Here is a 17,659-nt window from a genome sequence, read left to right on the forward strand (position 1 = left end):
ATTATTATTATTATTATTATTATTATTATTATTATTATTATTATTATTATTATTATTATTATTATTATTATTATTATTACAGATTATTATTAATACTTTTATGCAGATTTTTTCCAATAAAATTGATATAAATAATACAAATGAATGAATTTTTTTCAGGTTTTGCAGATTAATTATGTTTGCGAAAATTTCCATGCACAGTTTAACTAACTTTCCTTTAAATTTCTCGTTAATTTTCCTTCAAAATCAAATTATAAACTTTTTTCTTTTCAATTCTGATATATTTTTGTAGAAAGAATTGTTTAAAATTTGAAAAATCTAATAGTTTACTGTTTTCGATTTCAATTTTCTGAAGCTAATTTAAAATAAGTGAAGTAAAATTTGAAAATTTCAATACAGAGTGTTAATTTCAGGCAGAGAAAATGAGGGAAGAGGAGAATATAACGATTACTGTACTGGGAATCACTGATGCTAGTAAAGCACAACTTGTAGTAAAACATTATTACTGGAAAAATTGGCCTGAAAAGGGTTTTCCGGATCCGTCACTTGCTGTTTTCAATTTGATATGTGCAATTCGTGATTCCAAGAAGCCGATCGTTGTGCATTGTTCTGATGGTATATTTCTATGAGTTTTCTTATAATTTAAAAAATTTTTCACCTTCACAACAAAGTATACTGTATTAACGGAATGTACCGGAGTTATGAATTATGAACATGACATAAGCAACAGTAGCATAATTAAAATCAAGAAAAAACATGTGACATTTTTGATACAGTAAACCAATCATACTATATACAAATTAAATGATAATTTTGCTATTTTACTTAATAGTTATTAAATTTATTTATTTTCTATAAAGTAAGTATTTGAATAGGTGTTGGCCGAAGTGGTGTATTTGTTGCAATCGAGTACATACTACAAAAATTATTACGAGGTGACAATTGCGCCGATCTCATAGATGTGGTGAAGGAAATTCGAAATCAACGGGCTATGGCTATAAACACTTTTTCGGTTTGCTTATAATTTTTAATTAGAATTAAAAATGAAATTTTCAATTGTGATAATTATATCATAAATAAATTAAAACAAGCTAAACCTGAAGAAAATTCAAAGATGAAAAGAAAAAAAAAACAGATAAGCAAAGGGAAAAGTTATAGTCAAGGAGAAAAAGGGACAATAAATGAGAGGAAAAGAAAAAAAGACGAAGTTAAATTTTTCGATTAATTTATTCCTCCTTTACATAAAACATTTTGTTGAAAATAATTAATTACAATAATGTATTAATAGCAATTTAATTTGCAATACTATTTGGTCCATCTAATTTTTGGCAAAAATAGCAAAAGCTTTATTAATAATGTTATAGATTTTTAAATAATGGAACTTAATCGAATAACTGGAAATGATTTATCTAGAAATCGAAAATATCTAACATAATAATTTGAAATGATTCAGACAACAATTAGAAGTGATTTATCCAATAATTGCAAATGTTTGCTATAACAATTTGCAATGATTTAGACGACCTTTGAAATGATTTTAGTGATTGGAAAGTTTGACATGATAATTTGAAATGATTTAAACATACATCAGTTAAGAATGGTTTATCTAATAATTGGAAATGATTTGTCTAATTATTGGAAATCTTTGTTGTGACAATTTTAATTGGAAGCGATTTGTACAACAATTAGATAATAATTAGAAATAACTAATGAAGTAAAATGGAATCAATTAGATTAATAGCTAGAATTATTTGAACAATAATTGGAAATTATTTAATTTAATAATCTAAAATTGCAGAAATACATTGTGCTGAATCGCTGGTTACTTCAGCTCTTTCATGAGCTTAACTTGGTTGACATGTCACAGCGTTTACTCGAATTTATTGATGAGTACGATGTATATACAAGAAAACATAAAGTAAAAATTGCAATTCAAATTTCAAATTTAAATTGTAAATTGTAGTATTTTCGTAGTATTTTTTTGTGGTATTTATTTTAAATTGTCGTATTTCTGAAGGAAAATTGCGACTTAAATTCCAATTTTCAGTATTTCCGAAATTTAGTAAATAATTCTCGCCGTAAAAACTATAATTTATTACTGGGATTACATATGAATATCAATATTTATGAATTACAGCAATAATTAATTATTTTATATTTGATCTATTTATTTATATAAATGAACTAATTTGTCCACAATTGATATACACTTATGTATTAATTCTTTTCCCTTCTTTTTAGGACGAAAAATGAATACAATTTTAACAACGAATTGAAAATTAACAATTGCCATATGTATACATCAAATTATGCATGATGTATTTATTACAGTAAACTTTAAATATAAATACTTTGTCAAAATTATTTTAACACTAACATACTGAAATAAATTTGATTTGATAAATAAAATCTACGCATACGTGAAAGCATACAAAGTATACGTCAACATAGCGTGAAACATACGTGAAGATAAGACGTAAAGATGGGTAAAATGAATGTATGAATATTATTCATGAAGTTTTATTAAAGTTAAAGAAGAATAAAGTAAATAACTTCCTTTTTTTCCTTTTAGAATAAATATTTGAATATATGTAAAATGAAAGAAAAAAGAATAAATTAAAAATTTGCATATTTCAAGAAATCTTTATTGTCTTGTTTGTTTTTTTTTTTTTTCAATAAACGTATAAAATAGTGTAAAAATGGTCGAAGAATTGAATGAACCTTTATTGAGCGGTTATTTCTAGTAATTCAATTTTGCTAAAGAAAAAAAAAATGGGTGATTCAACAATAAGCCATGGTGTAGGATATATTCCACAACCAGAAGGTGATCGTCGAATGTGCGCACTTTGTAATACATCATTAGGTGAGGAAGCGGTAATTGCAATGAATCGTCTTTGGCATCCTGATCATTTCCGTTGTCATGCTTGTAATGCACCAATTAAGCAAACTTATCAGGTGATTATTTCCATTTAACTGATATTATCATTTAAATGGAACATCCTTCTAAAGATTTCATGCTCACAAGGAATAGATTTGAAAGGATAATCTTTTCGTGGATATCATCATTTTATAATCTTACCTAATTATTTTAAGATGAAAGAGTAATCTTCACCGGATACCAGATTTTTTTTTACCATAGATATCATAATTTTGCTACTTTCCCCCGGATATCGTAATTTGAAACGGTAATCTTATCTGGATATGATAATTTGGATGAGTTCATCCTTCCCGGATATTTTAAGTTGATCGAATAATTTTCATCAAATATCATTGATTGAACATCTAATCTATCTGGGATATCATTAATTGAATTTTAAATCGGTAATATCAATTATTAGCATGATATTTTGATTTTAGCATAAGTTCAATTGAGGTATATTCTTTAATTTGTTTTTCTCTATGATCATTTATCAGATAAAATATTGATCAATTATCAAATGAAATATTGATTAGATTATTCAAAAAGCATAGAAGTGAAATAATTGTTCGAAAAAAGGAAGGAGGAATTCCTTTTTTTTTTTTTGTAATTGGAACAATATAGAAATGTATAATTGATTAATTTTATTTTAAATTTTCAATAAATCGTATCTAAAAATGAAAATGACAAATTTTTTAGATTGCGGATGATATGCCATATTGTGTACAATGTTTTTCTAAGAAATACAATCCAAAATGTCATGGTCTGTTGATAATCTTTTGTTTTTTCTTTTTTTTTTTTTTTTGGTACCATTTTAAATTATTACTTATTAATATATCAATTAATAAGAAATTATTAGTTAATGAAAAGTTATCAAATAATTGAAAAGAAATTAATATACTAATTATTCAATTTTGAAGTAATTATTACATTTATTCTTAATTGACATTTTTTCTTTAATTTTAAAAATTATCATGAATTCTGTGATTTCTCCCTTTAATTTTAAAAATAATCATACAAGGAAATTTATTAAGTAAATTAACAATTTTTCCTTCCCATCATTTTATGATTATTTCTTATATTTATCAAATAAAAATGAGGGAATTATTCACATTTATTTTGAAATTATTTTCTTATCAATAATGTTAACAATTACCATTTAATTTTAGGAGGGGACATTTGTTATTCAACTGAAGAAATGTTGATTTTTTTTACGCAGCTTTTTTCTTCTTTTCCCAATTATTTTAAAATTACCATCAAATTAACAAGACAAATTTATAAATTCAATAAATAACATTGTTAGATTAAATTCAATAAATGACATTGCTAAATTGAATAAATGACATTACTAGGCTAATTTTAATGAATGACATTGCTAAGTTGAGTAAATAGCATTACTAGGCTAATTTCAATGAATGACATTGCTAGGCTAATAAAATATTTATAAACATTCCATTTATGACGCTCAACAAGGACAATGTTTTTTCGTTTCTTTTGCACTTACATATTTCATTTGAATTCAATACCATTTATATATCACTTCAATTTTCTATTTAATTACTTATTACTTTATAATGCAGGTTGCGGTGAGGTACTTATCGATTCATGCTTAATTGCACTTGATAAGCATTGGCATCCACGTTGTTTCACGTGTGCTTCATGCAAGCAACCATTACCAAATGGTGAACATTATATTATTGATGATTTACCATATGATCGTGATTGTCATTGGGAGAAACGTCTCGAGAAACGTATTCGTGTCACGCAAGAAGCACATACACGAATGGAACATTAAGAGATCAATCTTTTTTTTTTGTTTCCCCGTTTTTTTTAGTGAAAATTCAATATGATATCAATCTGTTGATTAATTCTTTATCAAAATTAACTCATAATTAAAAAACAAATCACTAGATTTATCAATTGCAAGTTCGTTTCTTTTTTTTTCCTTAATTATCACCAAAATTTGTAACATTATCATTCAAATTTCTCATCTTTTCTTTATCTTCTGTATTGTAAAGAATTATCTAATATATCAAAATTATATTAGTTATATTTGATAAGAATTCTATACACATAGATATACTTGATGCATATATCACAGAAAATAGTAATATTTAGGATTAGGACCGAAATATGATGAAAAAAAATGAAATTTTGAAAAAAGTTGACCTTCAAAAAAAAGAAAAAAACGTCAATAAGTTCAATTGAAAATAAAATAAGCCATTAATTATGGTAGTATATCACTCTGTATTAAATTTTATTATTATTCAAGAATTGATATGAAAATCATAAGGAGTTATGAATGCTTTCCAAAATAAAAATTCCTATTCACTTTCATCTCGTTAAAAATTAACTTAAATTGTGCTGTAATCCTTTTGAGCATATCAAACAGAACTTGTGGAGAAAAAAAAAAGCTTTACTGTTTCGCTTTGTTCATATTGCAAAACAAATGAACATGAGCAAGAACATCAGCAATAAATGATAAAACAATTTGACGTGAAATAAAAGGAAGCTAAAGTTTCAAGTAATAGGATCACTATGTGTCTGTCTGTTTGCGCATGTATGTATGTATGTATGATTGAAGAGATATCGAATAAGTCAATCATATGCTTTCGTTTATGAAGTACAAGCGAAAGAACTGTAAAGACGATAAATATAAGGAAAAAGCACAGAACCATCATAAGGCAATATTCTGCTATCTATATATAAATGAAGAAAATATGGATTGGAAACTATTGATAGAATGAATAAGATGAAAGGCCATATTTAAATCCATATATTTTGACTAAAGGGCCAAAAATTAACTCGCATCTTTGTTACCTCCTTTCACTGTTTTTATTTGCTTTCCCATCTTCCACCTTTCCCTTGGTCAATTTTCCAATCAATGCATTTTGAGGCTTCAACACCTGAACAGCTCACTCTCAGTATGTCGTCTACAACATCTACTTTGTTGTTTGTAAACACAGAAGATGGAATGAGGATAAAAATTCGGGAGAATCAGAGTGAACGTAGACAGTATGCGTAGAAAGTTATGGAAATGCTATATTAATATGCTGGTTGCAAATTACAAATTAAAGCAACTCAATTCAAAATTTTAAAGAAAGATAGCTGTGTGACCCATAAATAGAGTAAAAAAGGAAATCTACAAAATTCAATCGAATAACATCAAGATCCAAGCATATCGAAAGTACTTCTGTAAATTGACAAATTATAAGCTATCAATAACAAATTGTACCTAGAATTAACTGCAAAACATAAAAGCTACTCCCTCAATTAATTACTTTCTTTAGACAGCTTTATTCAGTAAAACCACTGATTCACAAGTTTATAGGATCGAAAGTAATCAGGATAAACTAGAATTCCACAGAGCAACAATTATTTGGAGTCGCAGTGAGCTCCAGTTGCTCGATGAAGGATAATGAACGATGATATAGCTTGATCTTCCATTATATTCCATTTCAAACTTTAGTAGATTATGATGGAGTGTTGTATTTCTCTAATTTCATCAAATAGCAGAATCCCCGACACATAGAGTAATGAGTAAACCACTCAGGAAAAAAAAGATCACTTGGATTTTATATAATTCCTTCTGCCCATACTTATCTATAGTCAATAATATCTAACATGATTCACCATCATCTGTTGAGACAACTGTAATTCCTTTTAAAAAAAGTATTGAGAAGCATCAGATAAGAATAAATGATAGGGAAAGAGAAGGAAAAATAACGAAAACATAAATGCTCATACTAGCGTCTTCCATCAGTTGTCATAGCATGATTCGAACCACTTGATGAAGAAGTTTGGGGAGTTTCTGTTCCCACTGTCGCTGAAGTTGACCTAACATTTTGCACCGGTGGTGAATGAAGAGGATGTAAATTCTGCAAGTAGTAATCAAGAATTAGTTATGTAAACAAATAGCATCGCAAATTTTCAATAAAAGATAACAAATATCAAAGTAAGATACAGCTTTGCAGTTAATATATAACGTTTCATATTTCCATATAGACCGCTTCATATCCCACTAGAGCGAAATATTATGTTTCCCACCTTTCGCTCCTACTCTCCTCAAATAAAAAGACATCAGTAAAGAATGCATGAAGACGCTGTACATGAATGAGAATCAAACAGGAAGTAAACCTTGCTTGAATTGAATTTTTAAGGATTCAACAAACCTGGCCAGTTAAATGGTGTGCAAAATGTGTCGCACTAGGACTATGAAATATCGAATGTTGCACAACTGGCAAATTGAATGACCCATTCCCAGCACTATTCGATGAAGATGCAGTAGTCGTTATATTTAGTTGCAAAGGTGCTGGCTAAAGTGAAGACTCTCATAGACAATTATCAAAATCACTGAGATATTGAAAAAAACAAAGTATATTTTAAGCTTTCAAAAGAGCTTTCACTTTGGACAATGGAATGTTTTAATAATTTGATTGAAAGATGGTTCGATAATGTACGGAAAGTGAACATGATTAGCCTATTGTCATAATTGAAGTCATCTTAATTCCCTAATTATATAATTTGAAAATTAATGTCGAGAGAGTCCTTACTGATCGGATTAAATTTTATTCAAGTAACATCCACCTTATTACGTTTTAATTTAAGTGTATAATGAATAGGAGACTCTTCATTCACCTGTGGGATAGGATCACTTGCAGCACTTGCCAAACTTGGATTGGATTTGCTTTTCACAATAGGACATGCAAAATCAACATGACGTGAACGCGCTTCTTCTTTTTCCCATGAACAGTGAACAAATGGCCGCTGGACATAATTGTAAATAACTAAAAAAAAATAATTATTTTCGATTCCAATACTGGTAATAATAGAATTCCGCGCCCACATTTCCACGCATTAAATTTGACATTTCATAGAGAAGAAATTCAACATACCTTCGGCTTTATTAAAACGCCGTTTTATCTTCTCTTTATGGGTAGGATATCCTTCCATACCAAGCCGAATCTTTTTGAGGCCACGTTCTTTCAGAACCTAAAAACATGCAAATATTCATGAAATCGAGTTTTGGTGGAATAAAGCCGGAATTTAAGCAAAGGCAAAAATTATCATCCATTTTACTTCAAAACATCATCAACTTACTTGTTTTGCTACATCCCGATTCTCAGCATATTTGAAAAAACGATAAAGATGAGTGCTGTAAACAACTTGCGTCGTATCTTCACCCATCTGTGGAGGATAGAGTTCATCCCAGTCAACTACATCATCATCCAGTAGCACTACGATGTGACACTCACGATCTCCATGCTGAAAAATAAAAATTTACTGAAATTTTGACTACTAATCAGGATAAGTTTTTAAGTGCTGTTATTGGTGATTTTGATGATGAATTTTGAAGATGCATATTAAAATGATTGAGTGCTTCTTCACTTACTCCTATTTTTAAAATAGAACCTATCATCTGGATTTGTAAATAACATAAAATCTTCCATTATGAAGATAAAGCTGATTGTAGTGGTGCCTTCTCTATCAATTTTTTAAAATATAATTCAGAACATTTACCTCAGTACTAACAATCATTTGTGGCAAAATAGTTTCTTCGAGAAAGGCAGTAAACTGTTGTCTAGCACCTTCATTGCTTAATTCATGCAAAAATGAACGAAGATTATGGCATTGTACAGTGCGGGCATTGAATGGCACCAATAGATAATCACAAGCTTCACGAAGTTCCGAAACTGACACTGACGGTGGACAGCGCATTTTTCCAATGTGGTAATATTCCTAGAAATCATCAATCAACTAAAACGATGAAGCAGTAAAGAAATGTTATCGAACTAATCTTAATCGCACTTTTTCATCAAAAAAAAAACTCAATATATTGCAAAACCCACTAGAATTGCACGAAAGCAGGAAGCAGAAAGTCCATCAGCTACTTCATATTCGTTTTGATCATTGGGTCGTACAAGTTCAACACCATCTTGACGTTGCGCACGTACAGTGAACATTCGTCCAAGCATAGTATCTGGTTTGGCAGTTAACACAGCCGGATCGACCACAAATCTTGTATTTTCAACAAGCAACACCACTTTGTCGCCTGAATTCAAAATTAAACTTTAATGAAATGTGAAGTAAAATCTCATGCCGTCTAGACGTTCACCTAACTGCTGACTAAATTAAGTGTCAAACATCTTCTGAATCTAATTTGAAAGTTTTCAAGTACATACCTCCGTCATTTCACTTTTAGTTTTTTCTCGTAATGAATCCCTACAAAGCATAAAATTACCATTTTCTGCATGACTCATGTCAACAGTATGCTTAGGGCCCTGCGAAGATGAAGCTACGGCAGCCAGAAGTGATTCATGGGCAGCACTTCCAAGGGACATCGATCGTTGACTTCGGCATAAATCCTGGAACTTAACATCCATTTCGAAGCAGCAATAAACAAAGAAAACAAATGAACAAAAGATTAATATCTAATTCCCAAGCTTGCATAAGTCTTAGGCCATGCAATTTTGCAATAAAAAGTTCAATGCAACAAATTACTCCAATACGATTACTGCCATATACTAGCTAAGATGAGAAAAATTTGCAGCATTAAGTATCGCTAATTATTGCTTATTATACTGCAGAAATAAAGCCACATTTCATCACCCGAAAATAAAACCTTTTTCGTTGTAGCTTGTTTCAGGGCAGGCTGTAAGGGTGGTGTGCTGTGGTCAGCATGGACGCGTTCAACGCCCGAACTACGTGACGGTGAACCTGAGGGAGACGTGTTGGAAGATGATGAGGAACCAATGCTACTACTATGCAAACACGATTTACGACTTGCTCCTTCTGAAAACAGTAACAGAATGGATAACATTATAGGCGATTATTCCAAATGAAAATAACATATGCAAAAGTATCAGTGGCAATATCATTATGATTCATTGATGGCAAGCGAAACATGAACGCGAGAAATAATGAAATACACTTTGCAGTCCTATCATTTCTCATTAACAATGAGAAATATTGTCAGTAAACTCCGTCTCGTCACTGCTGCTTGTCTCTCTGTCCCTTCCCATCAGATGCGGTAAACTGTTTCCTTATTAAATAGAGTTTGAAGTACCACAAACCAACTACCGCATGCCATTGTAATTTAAGGACAGAAAAATCCCTCGATCTTTGCCAGTTTTTTAAGAAATAATAAACTAAAAATATGATCACACGAATCATAATAAATTTCTCTGCATGCAATAAAACATAAGTACAAAATGATTCGCAATGGTTAAAATCGCTTTCGATATTACCTCTTGATATATTAAATTTGAGGAATTTATTTGGCGAAACATCACACAAACAAATTTCGCACTTTCCAATTCATTTAAAGAGTTAAAGAAATTAATATTAATCCTTTTCCCACACAGTATCCTTCCAAGAACGACAACTTATTCCCAGCCTAAAGATGCACAATAACATTTTAAACGGTAGAATAATAATAATAATAATTAGTAATATATCCGTTTCAATCACTACTCAGTTATTCATAATTACTCTAGCCTTCACTAAACCATTCATAATTCTTTAATTATTTGAATACTAGACGTATGAAATAAACACTTGACAACATAAAATGATGACAAAAGCAGAAATCACAACATAAAAATATCGGAATCAAAGATCGCAAACTAATTCCAACATTTTCTAAAAAACCTGTTGAAAAAGGGCATTCTATTAATGACTTCAACTCATTATTACACTTCTTTACTGCAGTCCTAACTTAGAATCCATAAAAATTAAATGTAGAGAAGAAAAAATACTTAACGTAAACAAATGATTTTAGCAGGCTTAAATGACCTCCTCCCTTATTTCATCTCTCTGTATCTCCTTCTAACCACACTGACCATTTCACGCGAACCACCCTTTTATACTATGACATCTTCTCACTACTCTCACATTCTCTAAAGGTAAAAACGGCCATTGTTGCATACGTGTTCACAGTCGATGATGATCGACCACAGTGCAACAACGACACTAATCTACCATGTTTTTATCTGTCATAGTAAAGAATTGAATTTTTAATTACATGCAACATTATTCAATATAAACCTATACGAGCTATAAGCTAAGGCATGACTTCAACATGAAGTACTGTAAGTGTAAACAAAAAAAAAGAAAAAAAAGGAAAAAGATATCAATTAGCACATAAATTCTAACCACATTGTTAATTAGTTCAGGTGACTTGCAAATATGAGAATACTTTACATAATCACAGCAACGACAATTTTCTTGCGAATCAATTGAACTTTGCTTCCAGAACAGCTTGAATTCTTGCAATAATTAGCCGAAAACATAACCCTAATATAACCTGTTCATTTTTCGACAATGCAAACACAATTAGTCACTAACAATGAGTCATTTTGTGATAAGTATTTTACATGACATTTCATTTATTCGTATGAACAAACAAAACGGCATCCGTTAATTCTCTTATTATAGCACCAGAACACTTCAGGGAAACTGATGGATTGTCATGTGCAGCAGTATTAATTAAACTTTTCTAGCAAAGCTTCTCACACATGGGAGAAATTAGCCTATTAATAAAACATCTGAATAAGGAAACCATTGAGCTGAAAAGGGCAACATAATATAAAATTAAAATCAAACTCTTTTTATAATAAAGAATGATAAAATATGAATTAGGAGAAATGATGCATCGTAATAAATGAAGCAGTTCATTTTGTTAAGCCTCAATATGTTTGAGCTAATTGTTTTGACGTTATTAAAATCATAATAATAAATTCGAAAGACCACATTTGAGCGTAATTTACATTGCCTAAACAACATGAATGCCAGTATTAAAAGATGAATTTTCAAACATATACGATGTGAAGAATAACATGCATAGACTTGAAGAATAACGTATGTAAATAGCAAACACTTCAAAAACTAGTTTATAAACGCAAATTATATGCGTTGAAACGAACAATCATTGAGCAATCTAAAAAACCCCAAAATAGTAGTACCTGCACTTGGAAGAAGTAGACCTCTTGATGTACGAATTCTTGAAGAAGACCAAGTAACCTGGAAGAAATAATAAAAACCAATTTAAGCCAACATGACAAAACGAATGAGAATAAATGACAAAACGAATGGCATTACAAACATGGAAATATCGGTAGCTAAACATATTCCCTACCAAAAATGCCCGGAATACCTCATTTCTAACAAATACCATTTATTCTCATAGTTATGATTCCTCACTACCTTAAAAGTATAGAATAATGTAGATGTATGGCTGATGTAAACAAATATGGGTCAAGAAATTACACAATCTTTGAAAGTGTACTAAACATTTCGATGTTCCAGGTATCAATATTACGTCACTTTGGTGACAGATTGGTTATATGCATGCTGCACTGGGAAAAGAGCACCATATCAGTTAAATAAAACAAAACTGTAGTAAATCTGAATAGTTCATCAACTTGCAAATAACTTAAATAGTTGAAGCCAGCCAGAGTTAGCAGAAGCGAAAAACTCCCATTATTCTTTCATAGAGGGACCTGCATAAAAAAGAAAGCATACAAATACCTGATTACGTTGTGGATTACGCGAATGACGTCGTTTCAAACAACTGCTTCGGCCACATCCACCAGATGAAGCACTTTCCGATTCACGTTTATCGAATCTTTCTGAAAATTCCAAATATCTTAATTACAAAAATATCAGCATAATCACTACGTTACACCGATTCTGTTTCTTCACCACATGTTTTATGTTGGAGTTCAATGGAATCATACCGCTTGTCGATAACGTAAGATCGGCAAGAGATTAAAAAAGGTTGAAGGTGAAAATAACCTGTCATATTTGATTGCATAACTGTCTTACCAGATTGTTGTAAAAAAGAAAGGAAGAGATATTTTATTATCCACCTTTCCATCTCCCATCTCTTAAAAGATACATTACCTGACTATCCTATCAAGGAACAAGAGGATAATGCCGAATGAACAATATTTGTCAATATTACTGGAAGATATTAACTGAGGCTTTCAATTACGCCGAAAAAAAGTTGCGAAATAATCCTGACCACCAGAAGATTCAAAGAACAAGCGGGATTCATGTGTTATTTACATGATTAACGTAGATACGTAGAAGACACATCACTTCTAATAATACCAAACTTCTTTCCTGTCAAAATTAAAACAATTTTTCAAGAAAAAGAAAGGAAGCTTAAATAATTACAATTTGAGTGTAGAAAATATCACCTGGCGAGCCGTCGGAATCAGATGTTGTAATGAATAGATCACGTCTGAACACGTTGCTCTTGCTGCTACTTACGTCATCCCTGCTATCCCCCATGACAAACTCCACGTAACGTCTAAGTTACGCATACGCTCCCAACTGATTGTCGTTTATACCCGTTTCTTCGTATGACTGAACCTGTTTCGAAAAAAAAAGAAATTGAAACACGTTCGAATTAGATGTGAGAATAGAGTATGCTCAGAAAGAGGATTAGACATGTCATGCTGTTTAAGAAAATACTGCATTAAAAGGGTAGAATTGAGAAGAGATAGAAATCGAAGGAAAAAAAGAACAAATAAAAGTACTACTTTTGAGAGGTTGAGAAAATGCATAAATAACATGTAACAATTATAAATAAAGAATGAGAAAGGAATAAAAGTTAACAACAAAAAAGAGAGAAGGGGCAGAGAGATTTGATTAAGATAAAGTGAAAGAGGAAGATAGAAATATTGAGAAGTGAGCGAGACGAAAGAGATTAGTCTTGTAGCTTTCACAATTTAGTGCTGTATTGATATGATTACGGTAATCTACTAACATCACTTCTCCCGAGATTTCTCGGTACTTACAAAATATCCGACTTGTTCTTTGGTCTATTTTATATTAGTAATAAGCGAGGAGAGTAATATATGTGTATATTTGTTTCCGTTATTCAAACATTAACGACTGTTATTATATTTTAGACATACGTGAATTGACGTCTGATAGATTCTCCTCAAAAGTACATTTCTGTATGTCCGTATGTCTCCCTCTCTGTCTGTCTGTCTGTCTGTTTGTCTGTCTGTCTGGTTGTTTGTATCTTTGTCTGTTGTACTTTTGTGTATATGAAAAGAGTAAGAGATATTTTCTTTCCACGATGAAATTTTCAGGGGAAAACAAGCAAACGCAGCAAAATTTAGCCTTGAAATTTTCCAGTTGACCTTTTTCTTTTTCTTTCGAATATAATTTGTTGTGAATTGCTGATGTCAACCATCTGTATGTGTGTGTGTGTGTGTATGTGTGTATGTGTATGTGTGTATGTGTATGTGTGTATGTGTATGTGTGTTTGTTTCTCTTAGTAGTTGAAAGCCTAAATAAGATCTAAAAATGTTGAGGAGTGATTGAGTAACCAGAGTTCTTTTTTTTCTCGCAATTTATAAACTGTTCTTTTTTCTTTGTATATTCTGTTGAATATCTTCAACAAATGCTCCAGCAGTGTCCTATATCATTATCATTATCATGATCACTATCATTGTATCTGATGATGATAATGTTCAGATGAGATTTTGTTCATAGTTCTATTCACATCATTGCTAGTTATTAAATGATAAGGATGCAACAATATCATTATCAATCACTAATCAATGATTGATAGCAGTAGAGGACCTTTATCTTCTCTTCCTTTTTCACTTAAATATGTACTTTCCCCGGTTGGATTGCATATTGGTTGTCAAGTGCAATACAAGATTGATATGAATGGCATTACGAAAGAGAAAACCTCTTCTCAGTCGTCTTCACTCCATCACATTGCGCCAATACATGTAGGTGTTGTGGGTATGTATGTGGGTGTATGTGTGTGTATGTTTGTCTGCTCGTATTAAGTGTATATGTGTGTGTGTGTATGTATGTGTATGTTTGTTCGTCTATATTGAAATGTATGTGCGTATGTTTGTCTGCCCAAAATAGAATGTATGTGTATGTGTGTGCATATATTTATGTATGTATGTATGTGTGTAAGAGTGTGTGTGTATATATGAGACATTGGAAGAGACGGCCGCACCCTCACCCACACATACGGATCGATCATTTTCAGCAGCATGCTCAGTGTCTGTGTGGGGAACCGAAGCCGAGCTGTGAGGCATTCATTGTACGATTGGTAGAGTTAGTGGATAGGTGTTGGGTTATGGTGACGGTGATGTGTTATCAGTGATATCTTATCATCAGTTGCTATATTATCAGTAGTAACCTTTATGCTTTCTCATTTATCAATGGTTAATGAGCGAAAATTTGATAGATTTTACATCAATTAAATTCCTCTATCAATTGAATCATTTCAAGGTCATGTTACATTTTGTCTAGACAAGATAACTAGTTTGTCATTACCAATGATAACTAATGCACTTTTCCTTCAACCGATTGTTCTAGAAAGAATGATTCAGCATACGTATTGAAAATGAAAGGGAATATTTGGAGAAGTTTCATTTTACTTGTTGGTCTTCGCATTACATATATGTTTCAGTTTATAGCAATTTCATTTCATATATTCTTCAAGAGTTGATCGTTTTAGTATGACTGATGAGAAAATGTGAGAAATGAATTACAGATTCTATATTACTAATCCTATTAGAAATCCTTCATAGCAAAAAGAGCAAACATATACGGCCGAACCAAAGATTATCTATCACTGACTGATCTTTCTACGTTTCATCGACCCTCCCGCCTTCCACCGGCCATACCATCTTTCACATGAAAGTCGTAATTAGCGTACTACTGCCATATACTACATAGATATTCTTTCACATATATTTTGCATCTCATCAATAAAATTGGATCAGATGAGGACAGCTGTTGTTAAAAATCTTTGTTTGCTCTGACGATTTGTAACTGGTGTCACCTGTTGTCTTCCATGTATAATAAGGCTTAGAGAAATACGGATTTTTTTGTCATTCTACATCATACTTTTTACAGTTTTTTAAATGGCAATGAAATAAGTTGTTCATTTCGAAGAGTAAAATCATCTTAAATATCCCATCTTTTTCCTGCTTGAAGGAGAGGAGCAAGGATAAGAAATATGGGAGACAAAACATTTTCCGCATTACATTATTCTCTCATCGTGTTTACGCATCGTGTTTGCATTTAGTACTTAACTTAAAAAAAAAAATCAGAAAATTAACGCTGTTACTCCATATCAGCTCGATTTTACACAGTCTACCGAGGCATTTTCACCGATTCATTATGAGCAAACCGAAGATTGGTATTAATGGGTAAGCTGATTTTTTTTTATAATTCAACTTGTTCATTTCTTTAAGTTATTTACTCAATGTAAATCCTGTAAATTTATATGATTGAGGTTGGGATATTTCTTTTTGTTAAACGTTTTCGAAATTATTATCTAATGTCAATAAAACCATCTGAACTTCGATAATCTTCATAAAAAGATTTCGTCAAATTCAGATTTGGTCGCATCGGTCGACTTGTCTTGAGAGCAGCAGTTGAAAAGGACACTGTTGATGTAGTTGCTGTCAATGATCCATTCATCAACATTGACTACATGGTTTGCTGACGTTAAAAATATTTGCGTTCCTTCGTTTTTTTAGGTTCTAGAAATATTTTGAAGGCCGATTGTTTGCAATTTTGAAATTTGTCTTCAAGTAAAAAACATTGGAGAGGTCGACGTCATTATAAATCACCTAATTTTTTGAATGTTAGTATTTGCTAGTAGGTCCCGCTGGTGAGTAATGTGATTCAACTTATCACGCAAGTGTTCGTGTGAATTGCTGTTGAAATCCTATTTTTCAGGTGTACATGTTTAAATATGATTCAACACATGGACGCTTCAAGGGTAATGTTTCTGCTGAGGGAGGAAAGCTTGTTGTAACGAACGGCAAAAGGACCCATCATATCTCTGTACACAACAGGTTGGCACTACTATTTAAATCCATAGTGTTTTAAGAAACTTACATTCAGAAGGGCTTCAGTTTTTTTTTTTCTACAGAAAATGGGAAGGTCTTTGGTCTTTCTGTTGTTGAGAATGCTTGTGTGCTTGTCTACATTTTTTTATTGTAAATGAATCATCAAACATTTAATACCCGTTTCTAGACAGCTTTGTATTTCGAAATTAATAGGGAGCTGTCTCTGTATGTGTTTACCTCTGAAGGTTTTAATTTGGCAGGAATTGAAACTGTGAAATTCTTACTCCTTCGCAGATGAAAAATATCCGGTTATCAGGTGTCTTTCCAGGTATTCGAAGTCCATATCAGTTCTTGATTGATACGTAGTTTAGAGGAATAATCGGTTTAAGGTAGGAGTAAATGATTTTGACGGGAATTTCAAGAGAATTGCAGCAAAGATCCCGCCGAAATACCATGGGGAGTAGATGGCGCAGAATATGTTGTCGAATCGACGGGCGTTTTTACAACAACGGAGAAAGCAAGTGCGCATCTGAAGGGTGGTGCCAAGAAAGTCGTTATTTCTGCTCCATCAGCTGATGCACCAATGTTCGTAATGGGTGTCAATAATGACAAATATGATAAGGCCAACAATCACATCATCTCTAATGCTTCTTGCACCACCAATTGTCTGGCTCCTTTGGCTAAGGTTGAAGATTTCTTAATACAAACTAACATTTCTAAGTCTAGAAATTGTTTGAGAATTTTTGGAAAGTGACCTGAAATAGGGAGGTGGAATTAATGAGATGCTAATGTCACTTTTTTGATGCATTTGATGCCCAAGACTTTCGGAATAGATATGAAGAAAACGAGGTGAGAAACGTTGTTGATTACCTGTTAAGGATTTACATCATACATT

General features: G+C 31.5%; 5 protein-coding genes across 6 annotated transcripts in view; 4 read left to right on the forward strand and 1 right to left on the reverse strand.

Moving 5' to 3' along the window:
- Positions 1 to 1,024, forward strand: part of LOAG_17729 (protein-tyrosine phosphatase) — a gene marked incomplete at both ends in the record, with an annotated part of 3,275 nt that extends 2,251 nt beyond the window's left edge. The window contains 2 exons of the mRNA XM_020450391.1: positions 414 to 615; positions 876 to 1,024. Coding sequence (XP_020305931.1) covers positions 414 to 615; positions 876 to 1,024 — 351 coding nt within the window. The remainder of the gene's footprint in view (positions 1 to 413; positions 616 to 875) is intronic.
- Positions 1,025 to 2,772: 1,748 nt separating this feature from the next.
- Positions 2,773 to 4,712, forward strand: LOAG_06422 (hypothetical protein; the record flags this gene model as incomplete). The annotated part of the gene is made up of 3 exons (XM_003141958.1): positions 2,773 to 2,955; positions 3,617 to 3,680; positions 4,498 to 4,712. 3 exons carry the CDS (start codon positions 2,773 to 2,775, stop codon positions 4,710 to 4,712), a joined length of 462 nt encoding a protein of 153 aa, XP_003142006.1.
- Positions 4,713 to 6,624: 1,912 nt separating this feature from the next.
- LOAG_17730 (hypothetical protein) lies at positions 6,625 to 13,282 on the reverse strand. The gene is made up of 12 exons (XM_020450392.1): positions 13,120 to 13,282; positions 12,446 to 12,546; positions 11,881 to 11,938; positions 9,540 to 9,709; positions 9,159 to 9,282; positions 8,767 to 8,969; positions 8,438 to 8,656; positions 8,018 to 8,182; positions 7,813 to 7,909; positions 7,556 to 7,704; positions 7,090 to 7,233; positions 6,625 to 6,795 (listed from the first exon to the last, which is right to left on the reverse strand). Exons 1-12 carry the CDS (start codon positions 13,211 to 13,213, stop codon positions 6,664 to 6,666), a joined length of 1,656 nt encoding a protein of 551 aa, XP_020305932.1. The 5' UTR covers positions 13,214 to 13,282; the 3' UTR covers positions 6,625 to 6,663.
- Positions 13,283 to 14,496: 1,214 nt separating this feature from the next.
- LOAG_06425 (hypothetical protein) lies at positions 14,497 to 15,748 on the forward strand (the record flags this gene model as incomplete). The annotated part of the gene is made up of 2 exons (XM_003141961.2): positions 14,497 to 14,700; positions 14,946 to 15,748. 2 exons carry the CDS (start codon positions 14,497 to 14,499, stop codon positions 15,060 to 15,062), a joined length of 321 nt encoding a protein of 106 aa, XP_003142009.1. The 3' UTR covers positions 15,063 to 15,748.
- Positions 15,749 to 15,814: 66 nt separating this feature from the next.
- Positions 15,815 to 17,659, forward strand: part of LOAG_17731 — a 3,025-nt gene continuing 1,180 nt past the window's right edge. Inside the window, exons 1-4 of one of the 2 annotated variants that reach the window (XM_020450393.1) lie at positions 15,815 to 16,116; positions 16,307 to 16,406; positions 16,652 to 16,770; positions 17,197 to 17,449. In XM_020450393.1, the coding sequence (XP_020305933.1) occupies positions 16,088 to 16,116; positions 16,307 to 16,406; positions 16,652 to 16,770; positions 17,197 to 17,449 (501 nt within the window). In that variant the 5' untranslated portion in view covers positions 15,815 to 16,087. Of the gene's footprint in view, positions 16,117 to 16,306; positions 16,771 to 17,196; positions 17,450 to 17,659 lie in introns of both variants that reach the window. The other variant, XM_020450394.1, reaches the window with a different exon arrangement.

The sequence above is a fragment of the Loa loa genome (genome assembly GCF_000183805.2).
Source record: "Loa loa unplaced genomic scaffold supercont3.120, whole genome shotgun sequence".
Lineage (NCBI taxonomy): Eukaryota > Metazoa > Nematoda > Chromadorea > Rhabditida > Onchocercidae > Loa > Loa loa.

Excerpts from the sequence above, each read along its gene's own strand:
- LOAG_17730 (XM_020450392.1), bottom strand. The coding sequence starts at position 13,213 with ATGGGGGATAGCAGGGATGACGTAAGTAGCAGCAAGAGCAACGTGTTC. Across the intron at positions 9,283-9,539 it reads AACAAGCTACAACGAAAAAG|GATTTATGCCGAAGTCAACG; the intron begins GTTTTATTTTCG and ends GTTAAGTTCCAG. Across the intron at positions 7,234-7,555 it reads CAAGTGATCCTATCCCACAG|CCAGCACCTTTGCAACTAAA; the intron begins GTGAATGAAGAG and ends TCTTCACTTTAG.